Source organism: Petaurus breviceps, unplaced genomic scaffold (genome assembly GCF_028583685.1).
Source record: "Petaurus breviceps papuanus isolate PSGF00001 unplaced genomic scaffold, PetGlider_PUasm1.0 175, whole genome shotgun sequence".
Taxonomy (NCBI): domain Eukaryota; kingdom Metazoa; phylum Chordata; class Mammalia; order Diprotodontia; family Petauridae; genus Petaurus; species Petaurus breviceps.
In genome coordinates this window covers 51,906,511-51,922,526 of record NW_027185764.1, presented here as the reverse complement: position 1 = coordinate 51,922,526, position 16,016 = coordinate 51,906,511, and the positions used below count along the sequence as shown (strand labels likewise).

The window sequence follows — 16,016 nt, the reverse complement described above, 5'->3', positions numbered from 1 at the left end:
ATTTCCCTAGGCTTGTATTGTTAAAAGCTTCTCAACTCAACAACAGGCTTTAGTGATTTCTGCAGGATACTTGCAAAAATCAATTCACCAAGGAATACAATAAAAACAAACAAATCAGACCTATCCTTCAATCATGGGTGCCCCAAACTGATTGGTACTTGGGGTACTCAGATGGGGCATTTTACTTTGATAGATGTACATTCTTTTCATGGCGAGATAGCTACAGGGATTGAAAAGGCAGCCGCCTTTCACGATTTTTCTTAACCCCCGCTGCTTTATTTTGGCCGCTTCCCTACCCCGCCGGGAATACCATCAAGATCTTAGTCCAGGTAGATCTGACGTCAAGAGATGGCTTTCGTCGATTTGACGTGTAAACACTCATTTCCATTCTGGCTCCGGAGGGTTGGGGCTCCATTCAGCCCAGAGACAGAGGCGCTGTGCTGTGCGCTCGCTGGAAAGCTCCTACTTCTGCACCTCCTATCCGTTAGCATAGCAACAAGGAGCAAGAAGTGATCCAACAGCGTCTGAATCTTGAAAGATTGATTTCTTGTTTGTCTTTCTCTTATATCTGCTTCTCTTTCCTCCTATTCCCATCCTGTGTGTGCAATGGATGTGAGATATTGGTCTCTGCAGTATATTGCTTTTGCTCTCTATTTCTGCTGGTGTGCAATGTACAGTGGTAGAGCAGAGAAACAGTTCGTTAATGAATGGGCAGCGGAGATTCCTGGGGGTCTAAATTCAGCCAAAGAGATAGCAGAGGAACTGGGTTACGACCTTCTCGGACAGGTAAGCTTGCACTTCACAAGTTACTTTCTGGTGCTCGGGGCAGGTGTAGTCTCTATATGTTGGGGTCTGCCGGTCCTGCTAATCTTTTAGTGGTCGTGTTAACACTAAACGAGGTTTGCTCTGCTTGACTTAGTCCTTTCTCTGTGCGGGCTGTTAGAATGAATGCATTAGTTGCCGTTTCTATGGGTGCGACCCAGCAGAAGCATGTTTGTGCAGCAGCTGGATGCTATTCTCTTTCCCACTCACTGCCTGCTCTCGGATCGAAAACCGTCCCAGTGTGATTTCTAAGTGAAATCTCTTCCCCTTGCCTGGGGAATTCCCAGTATACCCAGACTCCCGGGACCCGCCGGGCAGGAGTCCGGACGCACGCAGTTCCTAGAGCCTCTACCCAGTCTGCGTCAGGAGCAGCTGGCTCCTTCCTTCTTTTCAATATGGCAGCGTCATAAGCAAGGCAGGCCTCCGTGGTATCGGTTAGCCGTCCCAGCAGCTGCAAGGGGGCATGCCAGAGCTACTGAGGTAGAACAGCCTGAGATGGGTCGAATCCCAAAGAAGCTCCGGGGGTGCGAAGATTGCCGGGAACTGTCTGGGAGCGTGGTACTGAATTCGGGGACCGCCCCCGGGTCCCAGGCCCCGCCCTGCCCACCTTTTCTGGTTGTATAGATGCTTCACCCGGAAACTTGCGAAGTCTGGGTTCTCAACTTTTCCCTGTGTACCCCCCACCCCCAGCCTTCAAACTGCCTGATTTTGAGGAAGGTACTAATTAACCATCGAGTCCTTCTGCTAAGTGCGCAATCTCTATGGCCAGGGGTCTTCCTCCCTGGGAAGGAAGAGTCTGAGAAAAAGTGGGGCTCAGATTCACAGAAATAAGTGGTGAATAAGAGAACCGGGGGGAAGTGTTCATCTGCCAGGCTCTGACAAATTATTCTCTTTCCTAAATTAAAATCCCCGCTCGTTTCCTGGGAAGTTACTATGAGTAGGGGTGACTAGGTAGGTGGAGCGGAGGATGAAGGAGTTGTACTGTTCCCCTTTTTCTTCCCCCCTTTTCTTCCTTTTTTTTCTTTTTCTTTTTTTGGCGCGTTTTTCCGGAGGTTGTGTTCGTGACGCTACTGTAGCCACAGATGAGTAACTGGATTTACGTTTCAGTGTAATTGCTAATTCTATCCACTGAGACCACTAGGGAATGGAAGTACATTCCATTTCCATTGGCTACATTTTCCACCTTGGGTCTGAAATAACCGGCAATCCCACCGCCACATAAAGTACTTTAGAATTCCCAGTCCCTGGTTCAGGAAGGAACTGGAGGAAGAAAATGAGGAACAAATGTAAGTTCCCAATCAAAGTCTAACATTCCTTTCCCTTTTCCCACGTGCTGGTAAAAGACTTTTATTTAGTAGAACTACAATTCAATTCAACAAATATTTATTAAGTTCTCCTAAGTGCCAGGCATTGTGTTGTAGCCAGGAATACTAAGATCAAAAATGACAGTCCCTAACCTCAAAGAGCTTAGAGTCTTGTATGGAATGATAAGGAATATTCAAAGATAAATAGGATACAGGGCGTTGTGGCATAATGGATCCTCGGAACAATATTGGGGAGAGGGGGTAATAGTGATTTCATTGGTGTAGGGAACTCCCGGTGAAGAATGCAGAACATCATCTGTTCTCCAACTTGTAGACTAAGATAATTGCCTAGAGGCACGGAGGCATTAAATGACTTGCCTAGAGTCATACAAATAAACCGCAGCCCTACTGGCCTGTGAGAATGGGGAAGATCCAGATGTAGTCATCTCAAGATTTGAATTCAGGTGTGTTTGTTTCTTTTTTCCTGTCTCTGAGACTGCCTCTAATGGCATGAAAAAAAGTCATGCCATAACCCAAACTCTATTCCAAACATTTATTAATTACCTACACTTTGTTCAAGACACTGTGGTAGGACCTTAGTGTCTGAGGCAGGGTTTGAAGCAAATTCCTTCTAGCTGCAAGCCCAATTCACAGTTGCTGTCCTCAAGGTGTTTATAATCTAATGTTAAACATTTTTTTTTTTAATAATAGAGGGTCCCCAGGTAGTGCAGTGGATAGAGCACCAGCCCTGGAGTCAGAAGGACCTGAGTTCAAATCCACAGCTCAGATACTTACTAGTTAATGTGACCCTGTGCAAGGGACTTGACCCCATTGCCCTCTTTCTCTCCCTCCAATTAAAAAAAAAAAAAACAGAAAAAAATCGAGCAAGTGGTCCTCAGATTTTTCTTTTCCCAGAGCACTATCACCTAGAGATGGTTAAAATAGCTCATAGTTATTCCCACATAATTTGCATATGTGTTTTTTTTCCTACAGAATTTCTAAGTGGAATATTTATTATTGTTTTGCTTAAAGTCACAGTTTTCCCTTTGTGATTTCTTACACAATCTACTCTTATTGACCTAGATAGCCATTTGCTGGTAATTTATTACTCAACATGGTTAAGAGTATATATGAAAACGAAGGTAGAATTGGGAGGGTCACCAGTGAGTGATCTTCATTTTGGGTTATTAAGGACCCACCATCTGTAGGACACTGTCCCAAATACCCAGCATTTGTCTCTAGTGCCTAGCACAATTCCTTGAACATAGTTGGCCTTTAATAAATGTTTGTTGAATCAAAGATTTATAGTGTTGGATCAACTGGATTAGACACACTAAACAGCAAAGCATTTGTTTTAAAGATTTTTTTCCCAAGCCATTCATAGTGACTAAAGCTAACTTTTCCAATGAAAGTATGATCAACATTGTATAACATAATCATTCTGACTCAAATGTATCTACCTATAACTATGGCTATGACAATGGTACAAATCATCAGCATAGCCTTCATAACACTGTCTATTTAAATAGTATTCAAGAAGAGAAAACGTTTATTTCCTCTCAGTTATATTGAATTCATCAAATATTTATTGAATCTCTTCCATGTGTCTAGCATTGTGGGAAGCAATATCCTATGAAAATGTACTGCCTCTAAATGAAAGCAGACGCTTTTTCATTAATATAGAATGAGCCAAAATGTTCCACAACTGAGGCCCATTATACTCAGGTATGTGCTACCAAGAAAAGAAGGGTGAACATCTGTAGTGTGATGTGGCAGAAAGGGCACTTTCAGTCAGGAAAACTCAGATTCAAATCCTACCTCAGATACTTAGGACCTTAACCTTTCTATTTTTCAGTTGTTTCAAATGTAAAACCATAGTGTTGACATCAGTGGCCTCTAAAATCCCTTTCTTAGTTGTAGTGTTTTCCCTCTGTTGATTATCTCCAGTTTATCCTATCTATAACTTGTTCATACATAGTTGTTTCCATGTTATCTTCCCCTTTAGACTATGAGCTCCTTGAGGGCAAGGATGGTATTTTATCTTCTTTGTATCCCCAGTGTTTATTAGAGAGCCTGGTATATGATAAGTATTTAATGAAAGTTTATAGACTGCTTGATTTTCAGTTCTACATCTATGATCTTATGAAGAGACAAATTCTAATTTAAAATCCAAAGAATAGTTTAAATAAAAGTCATCCTTTGAAGGTCAGTTGGAATTAATTATGTTTGCCAGGTAAGCACTTCTTTGAGAAACGAATTTTTTATTTTGAAATCTCTCCACCTTATAGATTGGATCACTTGAAAATCACTACTTATTCAGGCATAAAAGTCATCCAAGAAGGTCTCGAAGAAGCGCCATTCACATCACGAAGAGATTATCTGACGATGACAGAGTAAGTTCTTTAATTCTTCTCTGGACCAGTGTGCTGGCTTGTTCGCCTACTCCTTAATTCTAATGAAAGTCAATGAACTTTTTTTCTGATGTTTGGACTTATTCTGTAATTTTCCTTACTGCAAGTATACATTTTCACTAAAAATAATATTAGGTGAATTTGTATGAGATGATAAACATGAATGGATATAGTGTGTCTGTTGTATACTTATTTTGATACTGCAAATGTCTGTGATTTTACCCCTGTGGTTCCTTCTGAATCAGAACTCAGTTCCTCTAAGGACTTTATAGAAAGTCTTTGAGATTTGCTGTGGCACCAAATTTACCTCCCTATAGCCACCCTGGTAATGAATCTCACTAATCTTAGTTTGGCTAATCATTGGATGTCTCAGAACCAGCAGTTTGCTAATACCTGCTAGAGATTATTTTTGTTTGTTTGTTTTGTTTTTGGCATAGCCTCCAAGAAGCCAGGCTTACCTCCACTGTTAAAATTAAGACAGAGGAATGAGGATTCAATATGTCTATCAATCAATCAATAAACATTTATTAAGCACTTACTATATGCCAGGCACTGTGCTAAGTGCTGGGGATACAAAAAGAGTTGAAAGACTCTTTCTGATCTCAAGAAGCTTATAATCTACTAGAAGAGACAACACGAAAACATATGTGTGTGTGTGTGTGTGTGTGTGTGTAAATTAAGAGGGGTTGGGGCAGGCTTTCTGTAAAAAGTGGGATTCTAGCTGGGATTTAAAAGAAGCCAGGCAGGTCAGTAGGTGGAATGGAGGAGGGAGAGCATTCCAGACATGGGGGACAGTCAGAGAAAATTTTCAAAGCTGAGACATGGAGTGTCTTGTTCCTGGAATAGTCAAGAGGTTAGTCACACTAGATTTAAGAGTACATGACAGGGAATAAGATGTAAGTAGACTGGAAAGGTAGGAGGGGCTAGGTTATGAAGGCTTTGAAAGCCAAATAGAGCATTTCAAATGCAATATCAGAGGCAATAGAAAGCCACTGGAGTTTATTGAAAAGGTTTGTGTGTGACATAATTGCACTTGTACTTTAGGGAATGTGTGTTTTTACACAAATACATACATGCACATATGTATATATACATATACATACACACATATACATATGCATGATGTTCCAGTTCCATTAGTTTAAAATTACATTGTTTGTGTATACACACAAATTTGTTTAGTGGAGGAATGTACATTATATACAATATAATGTAAAATATATTGTGTATAATATATATTCCTAGGGGCGGCCAGGTGGTGCAGTGAGTAAGAGCTCCGGGATCGGGAGACCTGGGATCGGTTCCAGCCTCAGATACTTGGCACCCACACAAAAATAACTGGCCATGTTACCTTGAGCAAGTTACTTAACCCCAATTGCTTTAAAAATAATTAATAATAATAATAACATATTCCTCCACTAAAGTCTTATTCATATATCTTACCTCAAAGACAGATATTTATTATAGAAACATATCTTAAAATACCTAACTGATGTTCACATTAGACCAGCAATCATGAGACAAAAGTCTCATGATTACAGATTTTATTTGCATGGCATTTTATCAAAAGCTTTCCCCATAGCAACCCTCTGAGGTCAGTAGAAACCTATTTTGCAGACAAGGAAATCAATTCCAAGAGAACTTAGGAGATTCATCTAAAGTTGCACAGCTAATAAGTAGCAGAGTCAACATTTCAGCCCATTGTACCACCACTAGGTTCTAGTATAAATTTAATCTACCTAGTAGTAACTTTCAAAGACAATTACAAGGCTAGCATATATGTGTGTATGTGTGTATATACATACATACACAGTGTCCCAAAAGTCTTAGTGCATTTTAAACTATTAAATCTTATTTTGAATAGCTATTTAAGTAGCTATATTATTATTTATTGAAATAGCTATTTTTAGGTATTAAAGCTTTAAATTGCACTAAGACTTTTGGGATGCTATACAGACATACAGAAGCATAAACATATACTTAATCAGATATGTGTTTTTGAGGATTGATTGTCAATGTCATTAACTGTGTATAATGTTTTACTGTACATTTGAACTGTAGTCTTTTCCATGCTGAGCCCATTGTGCTTGTTATCTGATTAGCAGTTAAAGCTGCTTTTGCTCTAGGGAGTGCTACTATTTGCAGCTTATACATGAGATTTCTTGCCTCTTGAGTGAAACCTTGTCTTTGGAGCTTTTGCTGTCATTACGTTTAGACATGGTTAGAGCACTCATTCTATTCTTCCTAAAATATATGTGTGTGGTGTATACATATATGTGTGTGTATATATACACATGCACATATAAATACATGTGTGTGTTTATGTCAAGAAAATATACTTGCAGTCACCCAGAGTGAAATATCATGGGCCACATTATCTTTCCAGAAACATCCCCCCAGTGGGTGGCCATTGTACTTCCAGCATGGGAAAGATAGGGAGACCCAGCCTCAAAGAAAAAAGAACATTCATTTTGGAGTCTGACAACTATGTTCAAATCATGCTCCCCCATCCCCCAATTACTACCTATGAGACCTTGACCTAGGAATTTACATGCAATCATAATTATACAATCATATATATAATCATAACCATAGATTTAGAGTTGGACAAAATGTTAGAAACATCAAGCCCAAACTTCTCAGTATATAGATGAGGAGTCAATTTATTTTAGTTTCACCCTTCCCTATCCTTTATTGTTCAGGTCTATGTAGCTACATCAGATTATACTTAGCATAGAATTGAATAGATATGATGATGTTGATGATGATGATGATGACAACAATGATGATAATGATAGAATTGTTATAGCGCTTCATAGATTGCAAGGCATTTTATAAATATTAACTCATTTTATCTTCACAACAACCCTGGGAAGTTAGTAAGATAACATCTTCATTTTACAAATGAAGAAATTAAGGTAGATAGACCCTGTGTCCAGGGTCACAAAACTATTGAGTGTCAGAGGCTAGATTTGAACTCAAGTGTTCCTGACTCCAAGTCCAGTGCTCTAGGAGCTCAGAGGAACCTTAAAGGGCAGGTAGTCCAATCCCCTCATTATCCTTCCCTGTACCTTATGATATCATAGGTGTAGGGAAATTCAGGTGAGAAAGTTCCCTACACCAATGGAGATCAACAGGTGGTCCATCTGTGGTGAGGTTAATTGACTTGCCAAAGCCAAACAGTCAATATGTATTAGAGGTGAGAAGTCAACTCAGTTCTTCCTGCCTCTTGAAGTAATTTGCTAGAAGTTATATAAAAAGTAAGAGGTAGAGCTGGACTTTGTAGCCAGGTCTCCTATTTCTGTACCCAGTAGTATTTTCAATGTTGCCTCTCACACTCCTTCAAGGCAGGGATTGTGTTTGGAACCTGTATCACTCCCACAGCTCCCTGTGCTAATTTAAGCACCCCAAGTAATCAAAAGCATCCCTGAGATGGAAGCTAAGATTGGAAATGTCTTTAACAACAATGATAATAACTAACACATAGAACTTACACAGTGCTAGCTGTGCTAAGTGCTTTAACAATTGTTATCTCATTTAATCCTCACTAGTCCTGGGAGGTAGGTGCTATTATTATGCTCATTTAACAAATGAGAAAACTGAGACAAAGGTTAAGTGACTTGTCCATGGTCACATTTAGAAAACATCTGAGGTCAGATTTGAACTCAGGTCTTCCTGTCTCCAGGCATGGAACTCTATACACTATACTACCTACTCAGAAAAGCAATCTATCATTGGGAAGCAGTGTAAACAGTATTTATCAGCTGTGAAACTCCAGAAATTTGGGACACAGCTCTCTCCACTCTGGAAACAGAGTTCTGCCATGGCAAAGAGCTCAAAAGTCAAGTGCTTGGCTGGCAAGATGAGCAAACAGAGGAAGCATAATCAGAAAATAGAATTTTTTTTGGGGTGCCAAAGAGGATCAAAACATAGAACCAGAAGAAGATGACAAAGTGAAAACTCCTGCATCAAAATCCTTCAAGAAAAATATGAACTGCTTGCAGGCCATGGAGGAACTCAAGAAGGATTTTGAAAATCAAGTAAGAGAAGTAGAGTAAAATTGGGAAGAGAAATGAGAGTGTTGCAAGAAAATCATGAAAAACAAGTCAACAGCTTGCTAAAGGAGACCCAAAAAATACTGAAGAAAACAGTATTTATTTTAAAATAAGGACTAGATAACCTTTGAGATTGCTTTGAGATTCTATGATTCTATATTTCAGTGCCTGCATAAATTAGATTCCACTCTCCACCTTAATCCTCCACCTCCATCCTCCATACTTGTCCCAAATCTGATGTTTCAACTCATTGTCAAACTCAGGGATCCTAATCAGGCAGCCCTGCTTGCCAACTATAGCAAGTTGGAGAAGGCCAGGTAACTTTCTAGATATGTATAGCTTGTGGATTCCAGAAATATCTTTTATACTAAGTATCTCTGGGTAGGTGAGTACATGCTAGTGGAAAGGACACCAGCCCGAGAAAGGAGACCTAACCTCTAGTCCAGGGTCTGCCATTAGCTATTTCACTTGCGTGCTTGAATTTCCTCCTTTGCTGGCTGTTGTCTTTTGTTCTTGAAGAGGAACAAAATGACAGCCCTGTGTTGGACTCGAGGTAGTGTCGGATCAGTGTGAGCTTGAAAGGCTTTGCCACAGATTAGGCACAAATAGTCCACATGAACATTTAGAGTGCAGGTGTCTCTAAATTGGTGCATCTCACATCCCTTTTGAGCTACTTCAATTCTGCTGAGGTGATAGAGCTCAGTGCCTTTTGTGATGTGGGCAGCCCATACCAGACAGTCTTTTGCCAGTATATCTCATGTCATGTAATTGATTCCAAAGTTCTTCAGAGAGAAGAGACACACCTTGGGAGTGTCCTTGTGTTGCTTCTTCTCACCTCCACATGAGTACATGCCTTGTGTGTGTCATATGTAAAATAGTCTTTTAGGCAAAAATACGCTTGGCATTCTAACAACATGGCCAGCCCACCAGAGTTGCACTCTCTGCAGTAGTTTGAATGCTTGGCAGGTTAGCTTGAGAAAGGACCTCAGTTCTTGGTACCTTATCCTGCCAGATGATGTTCAGAGTCTTTCTAAGTGATTCAGTTTCCTGGAATGCCACTGGTATACTGTCCAGGTTTCACAGGTATTCAACAATGAGGTCAGCACAATAGTTATAGACCTTCAGTTTGGGAGTGACAACTTCTTTCCCTCTCCTCAGGTCAGTTCTCTTTTTGCAGGCTGTGTGTCAGCATTCACATCATTCATGGGGTCTTGTCTCCAGGTACTGTGGCCATGAATGTTTTTGTTCCTCAGATTAAATGACAGCACATACTGAAGCCAGCTGTCATCAAACACAGTTCAACCGACTCTCAGTCCCCTTCTTTCAACTCACAGAGGAAAGGGTGGTTGGGCAGAATAATGAGAAACTAATGCTTTTTTAATTCAGAGTATCCATAGAAAATATCAAATAGACTGATTTTATTCTTAATGTGTTAGCTATTGTCCTCTTGGAGCCATTATGGTCTTCACAGGAAAACAAGAGAGAGAGTGTGAAGGGTTAAACCTTGATTTACAGTGATTAGCTACTTATCTTTTAATAAAATCTTAACCAAGATAAATTTTGTGATAGGATAAATAACATTCCTATTTTATCTCCATTTTTATTGCTAGTCCTTCTCTTTGAAGATATTTGATTTGATTTGGGGGACCCCAATTACCTTATCCAAATTCTATCCATAATAAGAATGTTTTCAATTTGCTAATCATGTCAATTATATTCTCTCAGAGGTTATTGTGGACTGCTAGATGAATGACATTACCTACAACCATGCTTTTCAGAATTGTAAATCAAGTCTCAATGATTGCCCCCTTTTATTGATTGCTCTGACTGACATTCGCAAAACTAAGTTTCATTTTAGTGAATGTTGTTTACAGTTTTTTCTGCTTTTCATTCAAATTACCACTTACAACGAAATGCAATTATGTACTCGCTTCCTAAGATTGTACTAGAATACTCTCCAATTGGAAGTGACCCTCTTCTCTAAAGACAAGCACTTGTTCCCTAGCAGCCCGCTTCCAGAAGACTAATTTAAATGATGGGCAGTCTATTCTGAGCTTTGGATATATTTCAAGCCAACACAATATTGCTTTCAGATATACACAGTTTAAAAATAATTCATTAGTGAGTAATTTCTAGTTACTGAATTCCTCTCAATGTTTATGATAGTTTCACAGCACATTTTCTAATTGAAGCATCAAGATGAACTCAGTGATTGATTTTTATAGTTTACTTAAAATTGTTTTTCCCAATTTTATTTTTACATTTAACTCATGAGTTCTCACTTACATCTGTTAAATCCTAACACACACTGAACTTTAACTTTGAATACAACAGAGGTAACATTTTAGGTAGAGAGGAAAGGTTCCTCTTGTCCAGCAAGCGGATCTTACTAATATAATAGTAAACCTTGCTGTTGAAAGTCGTGCCTGGTACAAGAAAGACAATTAAGGTTATTTACCATGTGTTGTTATTTATTCAAATTTTAGTGGACAACATTGAGCTCAGTGTGCAGGAACAGTATGACAGGGCAACTAAGAAAGTGAATACAATTTTAGGTATAAGAGAGGCTTTATGTTGAAGATTGGGGATGTTAAGATAATACCCCTGTGCTGTGCCATAGTCAAATTAAATTAGGAATATTATGTCAGTTCTGGCCACCAGATTTGGGGAAGGAGAATGTCCAGGGGAAGACAATCAGTATGATGAAGGGCTTCTAGTTAATGGCATGCTAGGAGAGATTGAAAGAATTGGAATGTTGTGCTTGGAAAAGAGAAGACACAACATAGCATTCTGTAACTATCTGAAGGACTGTCCCATGGAAGAGGGAAATGTCTTGTCCTACTCAGCCCTAGAGACAAGAACTGAGAGCAATGAGTGAGAGTTACAAAAAGACAAATTTAGGCTTGATGTAAGGAAATAATCCTTATCAATTAGAACTATACCAAAGCAGAATGGTCTGAGTTGGGAATTAATGGGCTCCCCCTCAATAGCAGTACTCAAGTTAAGGCAGGATGACTACTTCTCAGATGCCTTGTAAAGGGGATTCTTAATTAGATACAGTTTGGACTAGATGGCTTCTAAAGTCCCTTCCAACTCTGAGATCTTGTGATTCTGTGATGAAGTGGAAAGAACATTGGACTGAAAATCAAAAGATTTAACTTGAAACCACAATTTTCACCATTTACTAATCATGTGACCTTGAGCAGTTCACTTCATACCTGTGAACCTCACCTTCCTTATGTGTAAAGTAGGAATAATAGTATGTACACTACCTATGTCGTAAAAGTGTTGTGACGATAGTATATACACGAATGAGATAGCGTATATCAAACATTAATAAACTGTAAATTGTTCTACAAATGTCAGCTTTTACTAAATGATGCATAAACCAAACATATACAGGTAGGTAATCCTAGCCAAGAGAGATTAAGTGGCTGAGCAAATAGAGACAGACACAGTTTGGGAGTTAAGACCATTTAAGTTACTAGAAAAATCACCTGGTTGACTTATTTTATAGGAGTTTTCTGAGGAAAGTACTTTGTTACCTTAAAGATATCATACACATATAAGCTATCTATTATCTGATAGTGTGGATGTAGTTAGAAAAAACAATTGGAGAATCTCAGAATGTTCAAGGGAGTTGGGAGATTATATAACCCCCAACCTCTCACTTTAAATGAAAATAAAAGCAAATTTTATAATATACACTGACCATCATCCCAGAGAAATGGGGAAAAAACCTCACTCCATTAGTCAAACACTTCTTTAGATGGTGTAGAAACATCTAAAATATTACATGGATTTTTTCTTTCATTTAAGTGATTTTGTAGAAAAAAACTAAAACAATAAGCCATTAAAAAAAGATTTACACTTTCTAAAACCTATGATCAGGGTTTAAATTTTTTTTCTCTTTTCAGGTATCATTATTGAATTTTATATGTTTTGTACTTTGTATAAAGTACATATGGCACACTTTTTATCATAAGCTCAAATCCACAGAAGCATTAGATGCTTGGCTATCCTGTGATAAGCCTATGATGTGCTGGTTAAGGTGTGAGGTTGGGACTTTAATCATTCTCTTAGTTAATCCTCAACCATTTGTGTGACCTAAAGATAGTCATTCAATGGCTTTGTGCCTCAGATAAGATCCTGTTACAGACATTGTTTATAGGGAAGATGATTTTCTTGTAATTTGATCTACTTACATAATAAGTGATTCTGTATTAGTGGTCCACATGTGGGTCTGGGGATCAATACAGACACCTGTCATCATAACTTTACTCTCATATTATAAGTTGTTGTCCCTGAGGATGAGACACTCACAGCTTCTGCTTCATCAGTGCAAGTATATGATGAGAAATCAAATTGTAGTTAGTCATTGCTAGACTCTCCATTTGTTGAGTCTCTCTGGCACAGTAGACACATTTACAACTACAGAATACCATAACTTCAACGTAATGAGTGTGTGTGTGTGTGTGTGTGTGTGTGTGTGTGTGTAAAGTGTGTTATGTTTTTGACTCTTTTGTAACCCCAGGATAAATAATTTGAAGGAATAATTTCTTTGGTGAATGGTTCTTTTCCTCCTTGAGGTGTGCTTTACTGTTGTAAAGGAAATGCTTATCTCTGTAGTTAGGATGAGTAGGGCAAGACATTTCCCTCTTCCATAGGACAGTCCTTCAGATAGTTACAGAATGCTATGTTGTGTCTTTTAAATCTTCTCTTCTGCAGGCACAACATACAAGTCTTCTTGTCATTGACTGAGGCCGGATTGTCCATCTACCAGATCTCTGGTGGGGCTAGGATCTGATGGGGGAGAGGAGAGTGGTATTGTTGGGGAATGTTGTAGTTTGACCTATCCAAATATCTTTGCAGGTAACATGGGCTGAGCAACAATATGGAAAAGAGAGAAACAAACGTTCTATTCTAAGAGATTCAGCAGAAGACCTCTTCAATGACCCAATGTGGAATCAGCAGTGGTATCTGGTAAGTCTCTACTCAAACATGAATGGGAATAGGCCAGTCATTTTATGTTTTCATATTGAATGTTGGGTAATGCAACAACCCTGTTTGAGCTTGGGTGAGCTAATGAATTCTCACAAGATCTCAAACTCGGTCCCTTTGGTGATGGAAGGGAAGGGAGGGGGGTAAGAGAGTTATGGTGCTTTGTTGTTGTTGTTCAGTCATTCAGTTGTATCTGACTCTTTGTGACCCTGTGGACCATATTGTTCATGGTTTGTTTGGGGTTTTTTGCTTTTTGGAGGGTCAAAGATAGGTCAATTAGGGTTAAGTGACTTGCCCAAGGTCACACAGTTAGTTTTGTGTGTTTATGTGTGTGTGTTAAGTGTCTGAGGCTGGATTTGAACTCAGGTCCTCTTGACTCCAGGGCTGGTGCTCTATTGACTGCGCCACCTAGCTGCCCACATAGCATTTTCTTGACAAAGATATTTAGTGGTTTACCATTTCCTTCTGTGAGGGATGAAGGCAAACAGAGGTTACATGATTTTCCTAGGGTCACATAACTTGTAATTGTGTAAGGCCAGATTTGAACTCAGGTCTTCCTTGACTCCAGGGTAGCTAGGTGGCACAGTGGATAGAGTGCCAGACCTGAAGTCAGGAAGACTCATTTTCCTGAGTTCAAATCTAGCCTCAGACACTTACTAGCTGTATGACTCTGGACAAGTTACTTAATCCTGTTTGCCTTAGTTTCCTCATTTGTCAAATGAACTCGAAGAGGAAATGGCAAACTACTCCAGTGTCTTTGTCAAGAAAATCCCAAATGGGGACATAAAGAGTTAGACACAATTAAAACAACTGAACCACTGAGCCATCTAGGTGCCTCTAAGTTCTGGTACTACTTTCTAGTAAATCCCTGGAGAGAACAATGTTGCAGGGCCCTTGGATTATCAGGTGTATGTCAAGTCTTTTGCCCATTCAGCCTTTGAGAAATTGGGACTTATTTCCTTTTTGACCCTAGGCAAGTTACTTAACCACTTTAGGCTCTAGATAATCAGTCATCTGTAAAAATGAGGTAGTTAGACTAGGTGACCCCCTCAGGTCACTTCATTCTCAATGACTTTAGAATGGTGACCTGAGTTTAAATAACACCTCTGAACATACTGACTTTCTGACATTGGACAAGTAACTTAACATCACTGCTCTATGCTCTAAGTCAGAGGTGTCATGCATGCATGGGGTCCCAGGTACAGCCAGAGCCAGATTAAAATGTAATTGGAAAATATTCAACAAAATAAATAAAATGTAACAAAACACAAATAATATTTCATTTTAAACCAATGTCAATTCTGGTCCCACAAGGACCCTTATGTACAGATTAGTGGCCTCCATTTCTATTTGAGTCTGACACCACCGCTCTGGGTAACCCTTTAAGACTCTAAGTTTCAGGGATAGCACCAACCTTCATTGAGAAAAGGGATTTCTTCCACTGGGAATTCCTTATGCCAATGGAATCAAAAGTCAAATTCTGCTCCCTATGTATTGAGGTTTTTTTGTGTAAATTTTTTATTCATTTTAAATCTAAATACAAAATGATAAAAAAGAATATTTCCATGTACACAGCATAACATGAGAGGATTCAATATAAAACATAAAACATTTCAAGAAAACCTATATAATAAATACTACACATTGTTTTCAAAGACGCCTAGCTTTTCTGTGCTTTCTTCTAGGTCTTCTTTTGTTCTCTGTTGTGCACTTTTTACTTTATTTTTTCCCCTCCCCCAAGAAGGCTACAAATACTCAGAGATATCAATTAACATCCACATACAGGCACATATACAGTCACATACATATATGTAAGATCATTCTCTTGTCCTATCTGTCTCTGGAAGCAGATGTCATCTTCCTTCATAAGTTAAAGTCTTTCCTTGTTTTTCTAAATCAACCAGTTCATCATTTCCTATACCACAGCAGTATTCTAACACAATCACATCCTGAGAGATTGTCCATGAAAATTTCCCCCTAACTTTCTGCTTTCCTTTTATTCTTGGCTACATTAGTTTTATTTATACAAGAAAATTTTAATTTAAAATAATCCCCTATGTATTGTTCAGTAGAAGAATTACTCTTTTCCATGATTCCCAACTCTGTCTCAGTTAGTTACTTTTCACAGTAAGAGGTATGGCCTCCCTCATTATTCCTAAGACTGAAAGTTCATTTGATCAAGCATGTGCTGTGATTACACCCTAGCTTCCTTCATAGCACACTTTACTGGCACCTAGTTGGTAGGCTATGGTTTCTATATACTTCAAGTCAGTAAAGGAAGAAGGGTTTATTCTGCCTCTGGTAAAATTTTTTATTCTTGTTACACACATTACTGACTCTTGTTACATATCTGACAACCTCTTTTGGTGTTTTGCTTCCATGGACCTCTATTCCATGAACCATAACAACCCAGTCAGGCAGTT

At 38.9% G+C, this 16,016-nt stretch overlaps 1 protein-coding gene across 1 annotated transcript in view; it reads left to right on the top strand.

Annotated features, from left to right (window-relative positions):
• Positions 1–295: 295 nt before the first annotated feature.
• The window catches only part of PCSK1 (proprotein convertase subtilisin/kexin type 1), a 52,640-nt gene continuing 36,919 nt past the window's right edge, over positions 296–16,016 (top strand). The window contains exons 1-3 of the mRNA XM_069085145.1: positions 296–786; positions 4,415–4,519; positions 13,465–13,575. Of these exons, the coding sequence (XP_068941246.1) occupies positions 607–786; positions 4,415–4,519; positions 13,465–13,575 (396 nt within the window). The 5' untranslated portion in view covers positions 296–606. The remainder of the gene's footprint in view (positions 787–4,414; positions 4,520–13,464; positions 13,576–16,016) is intronic.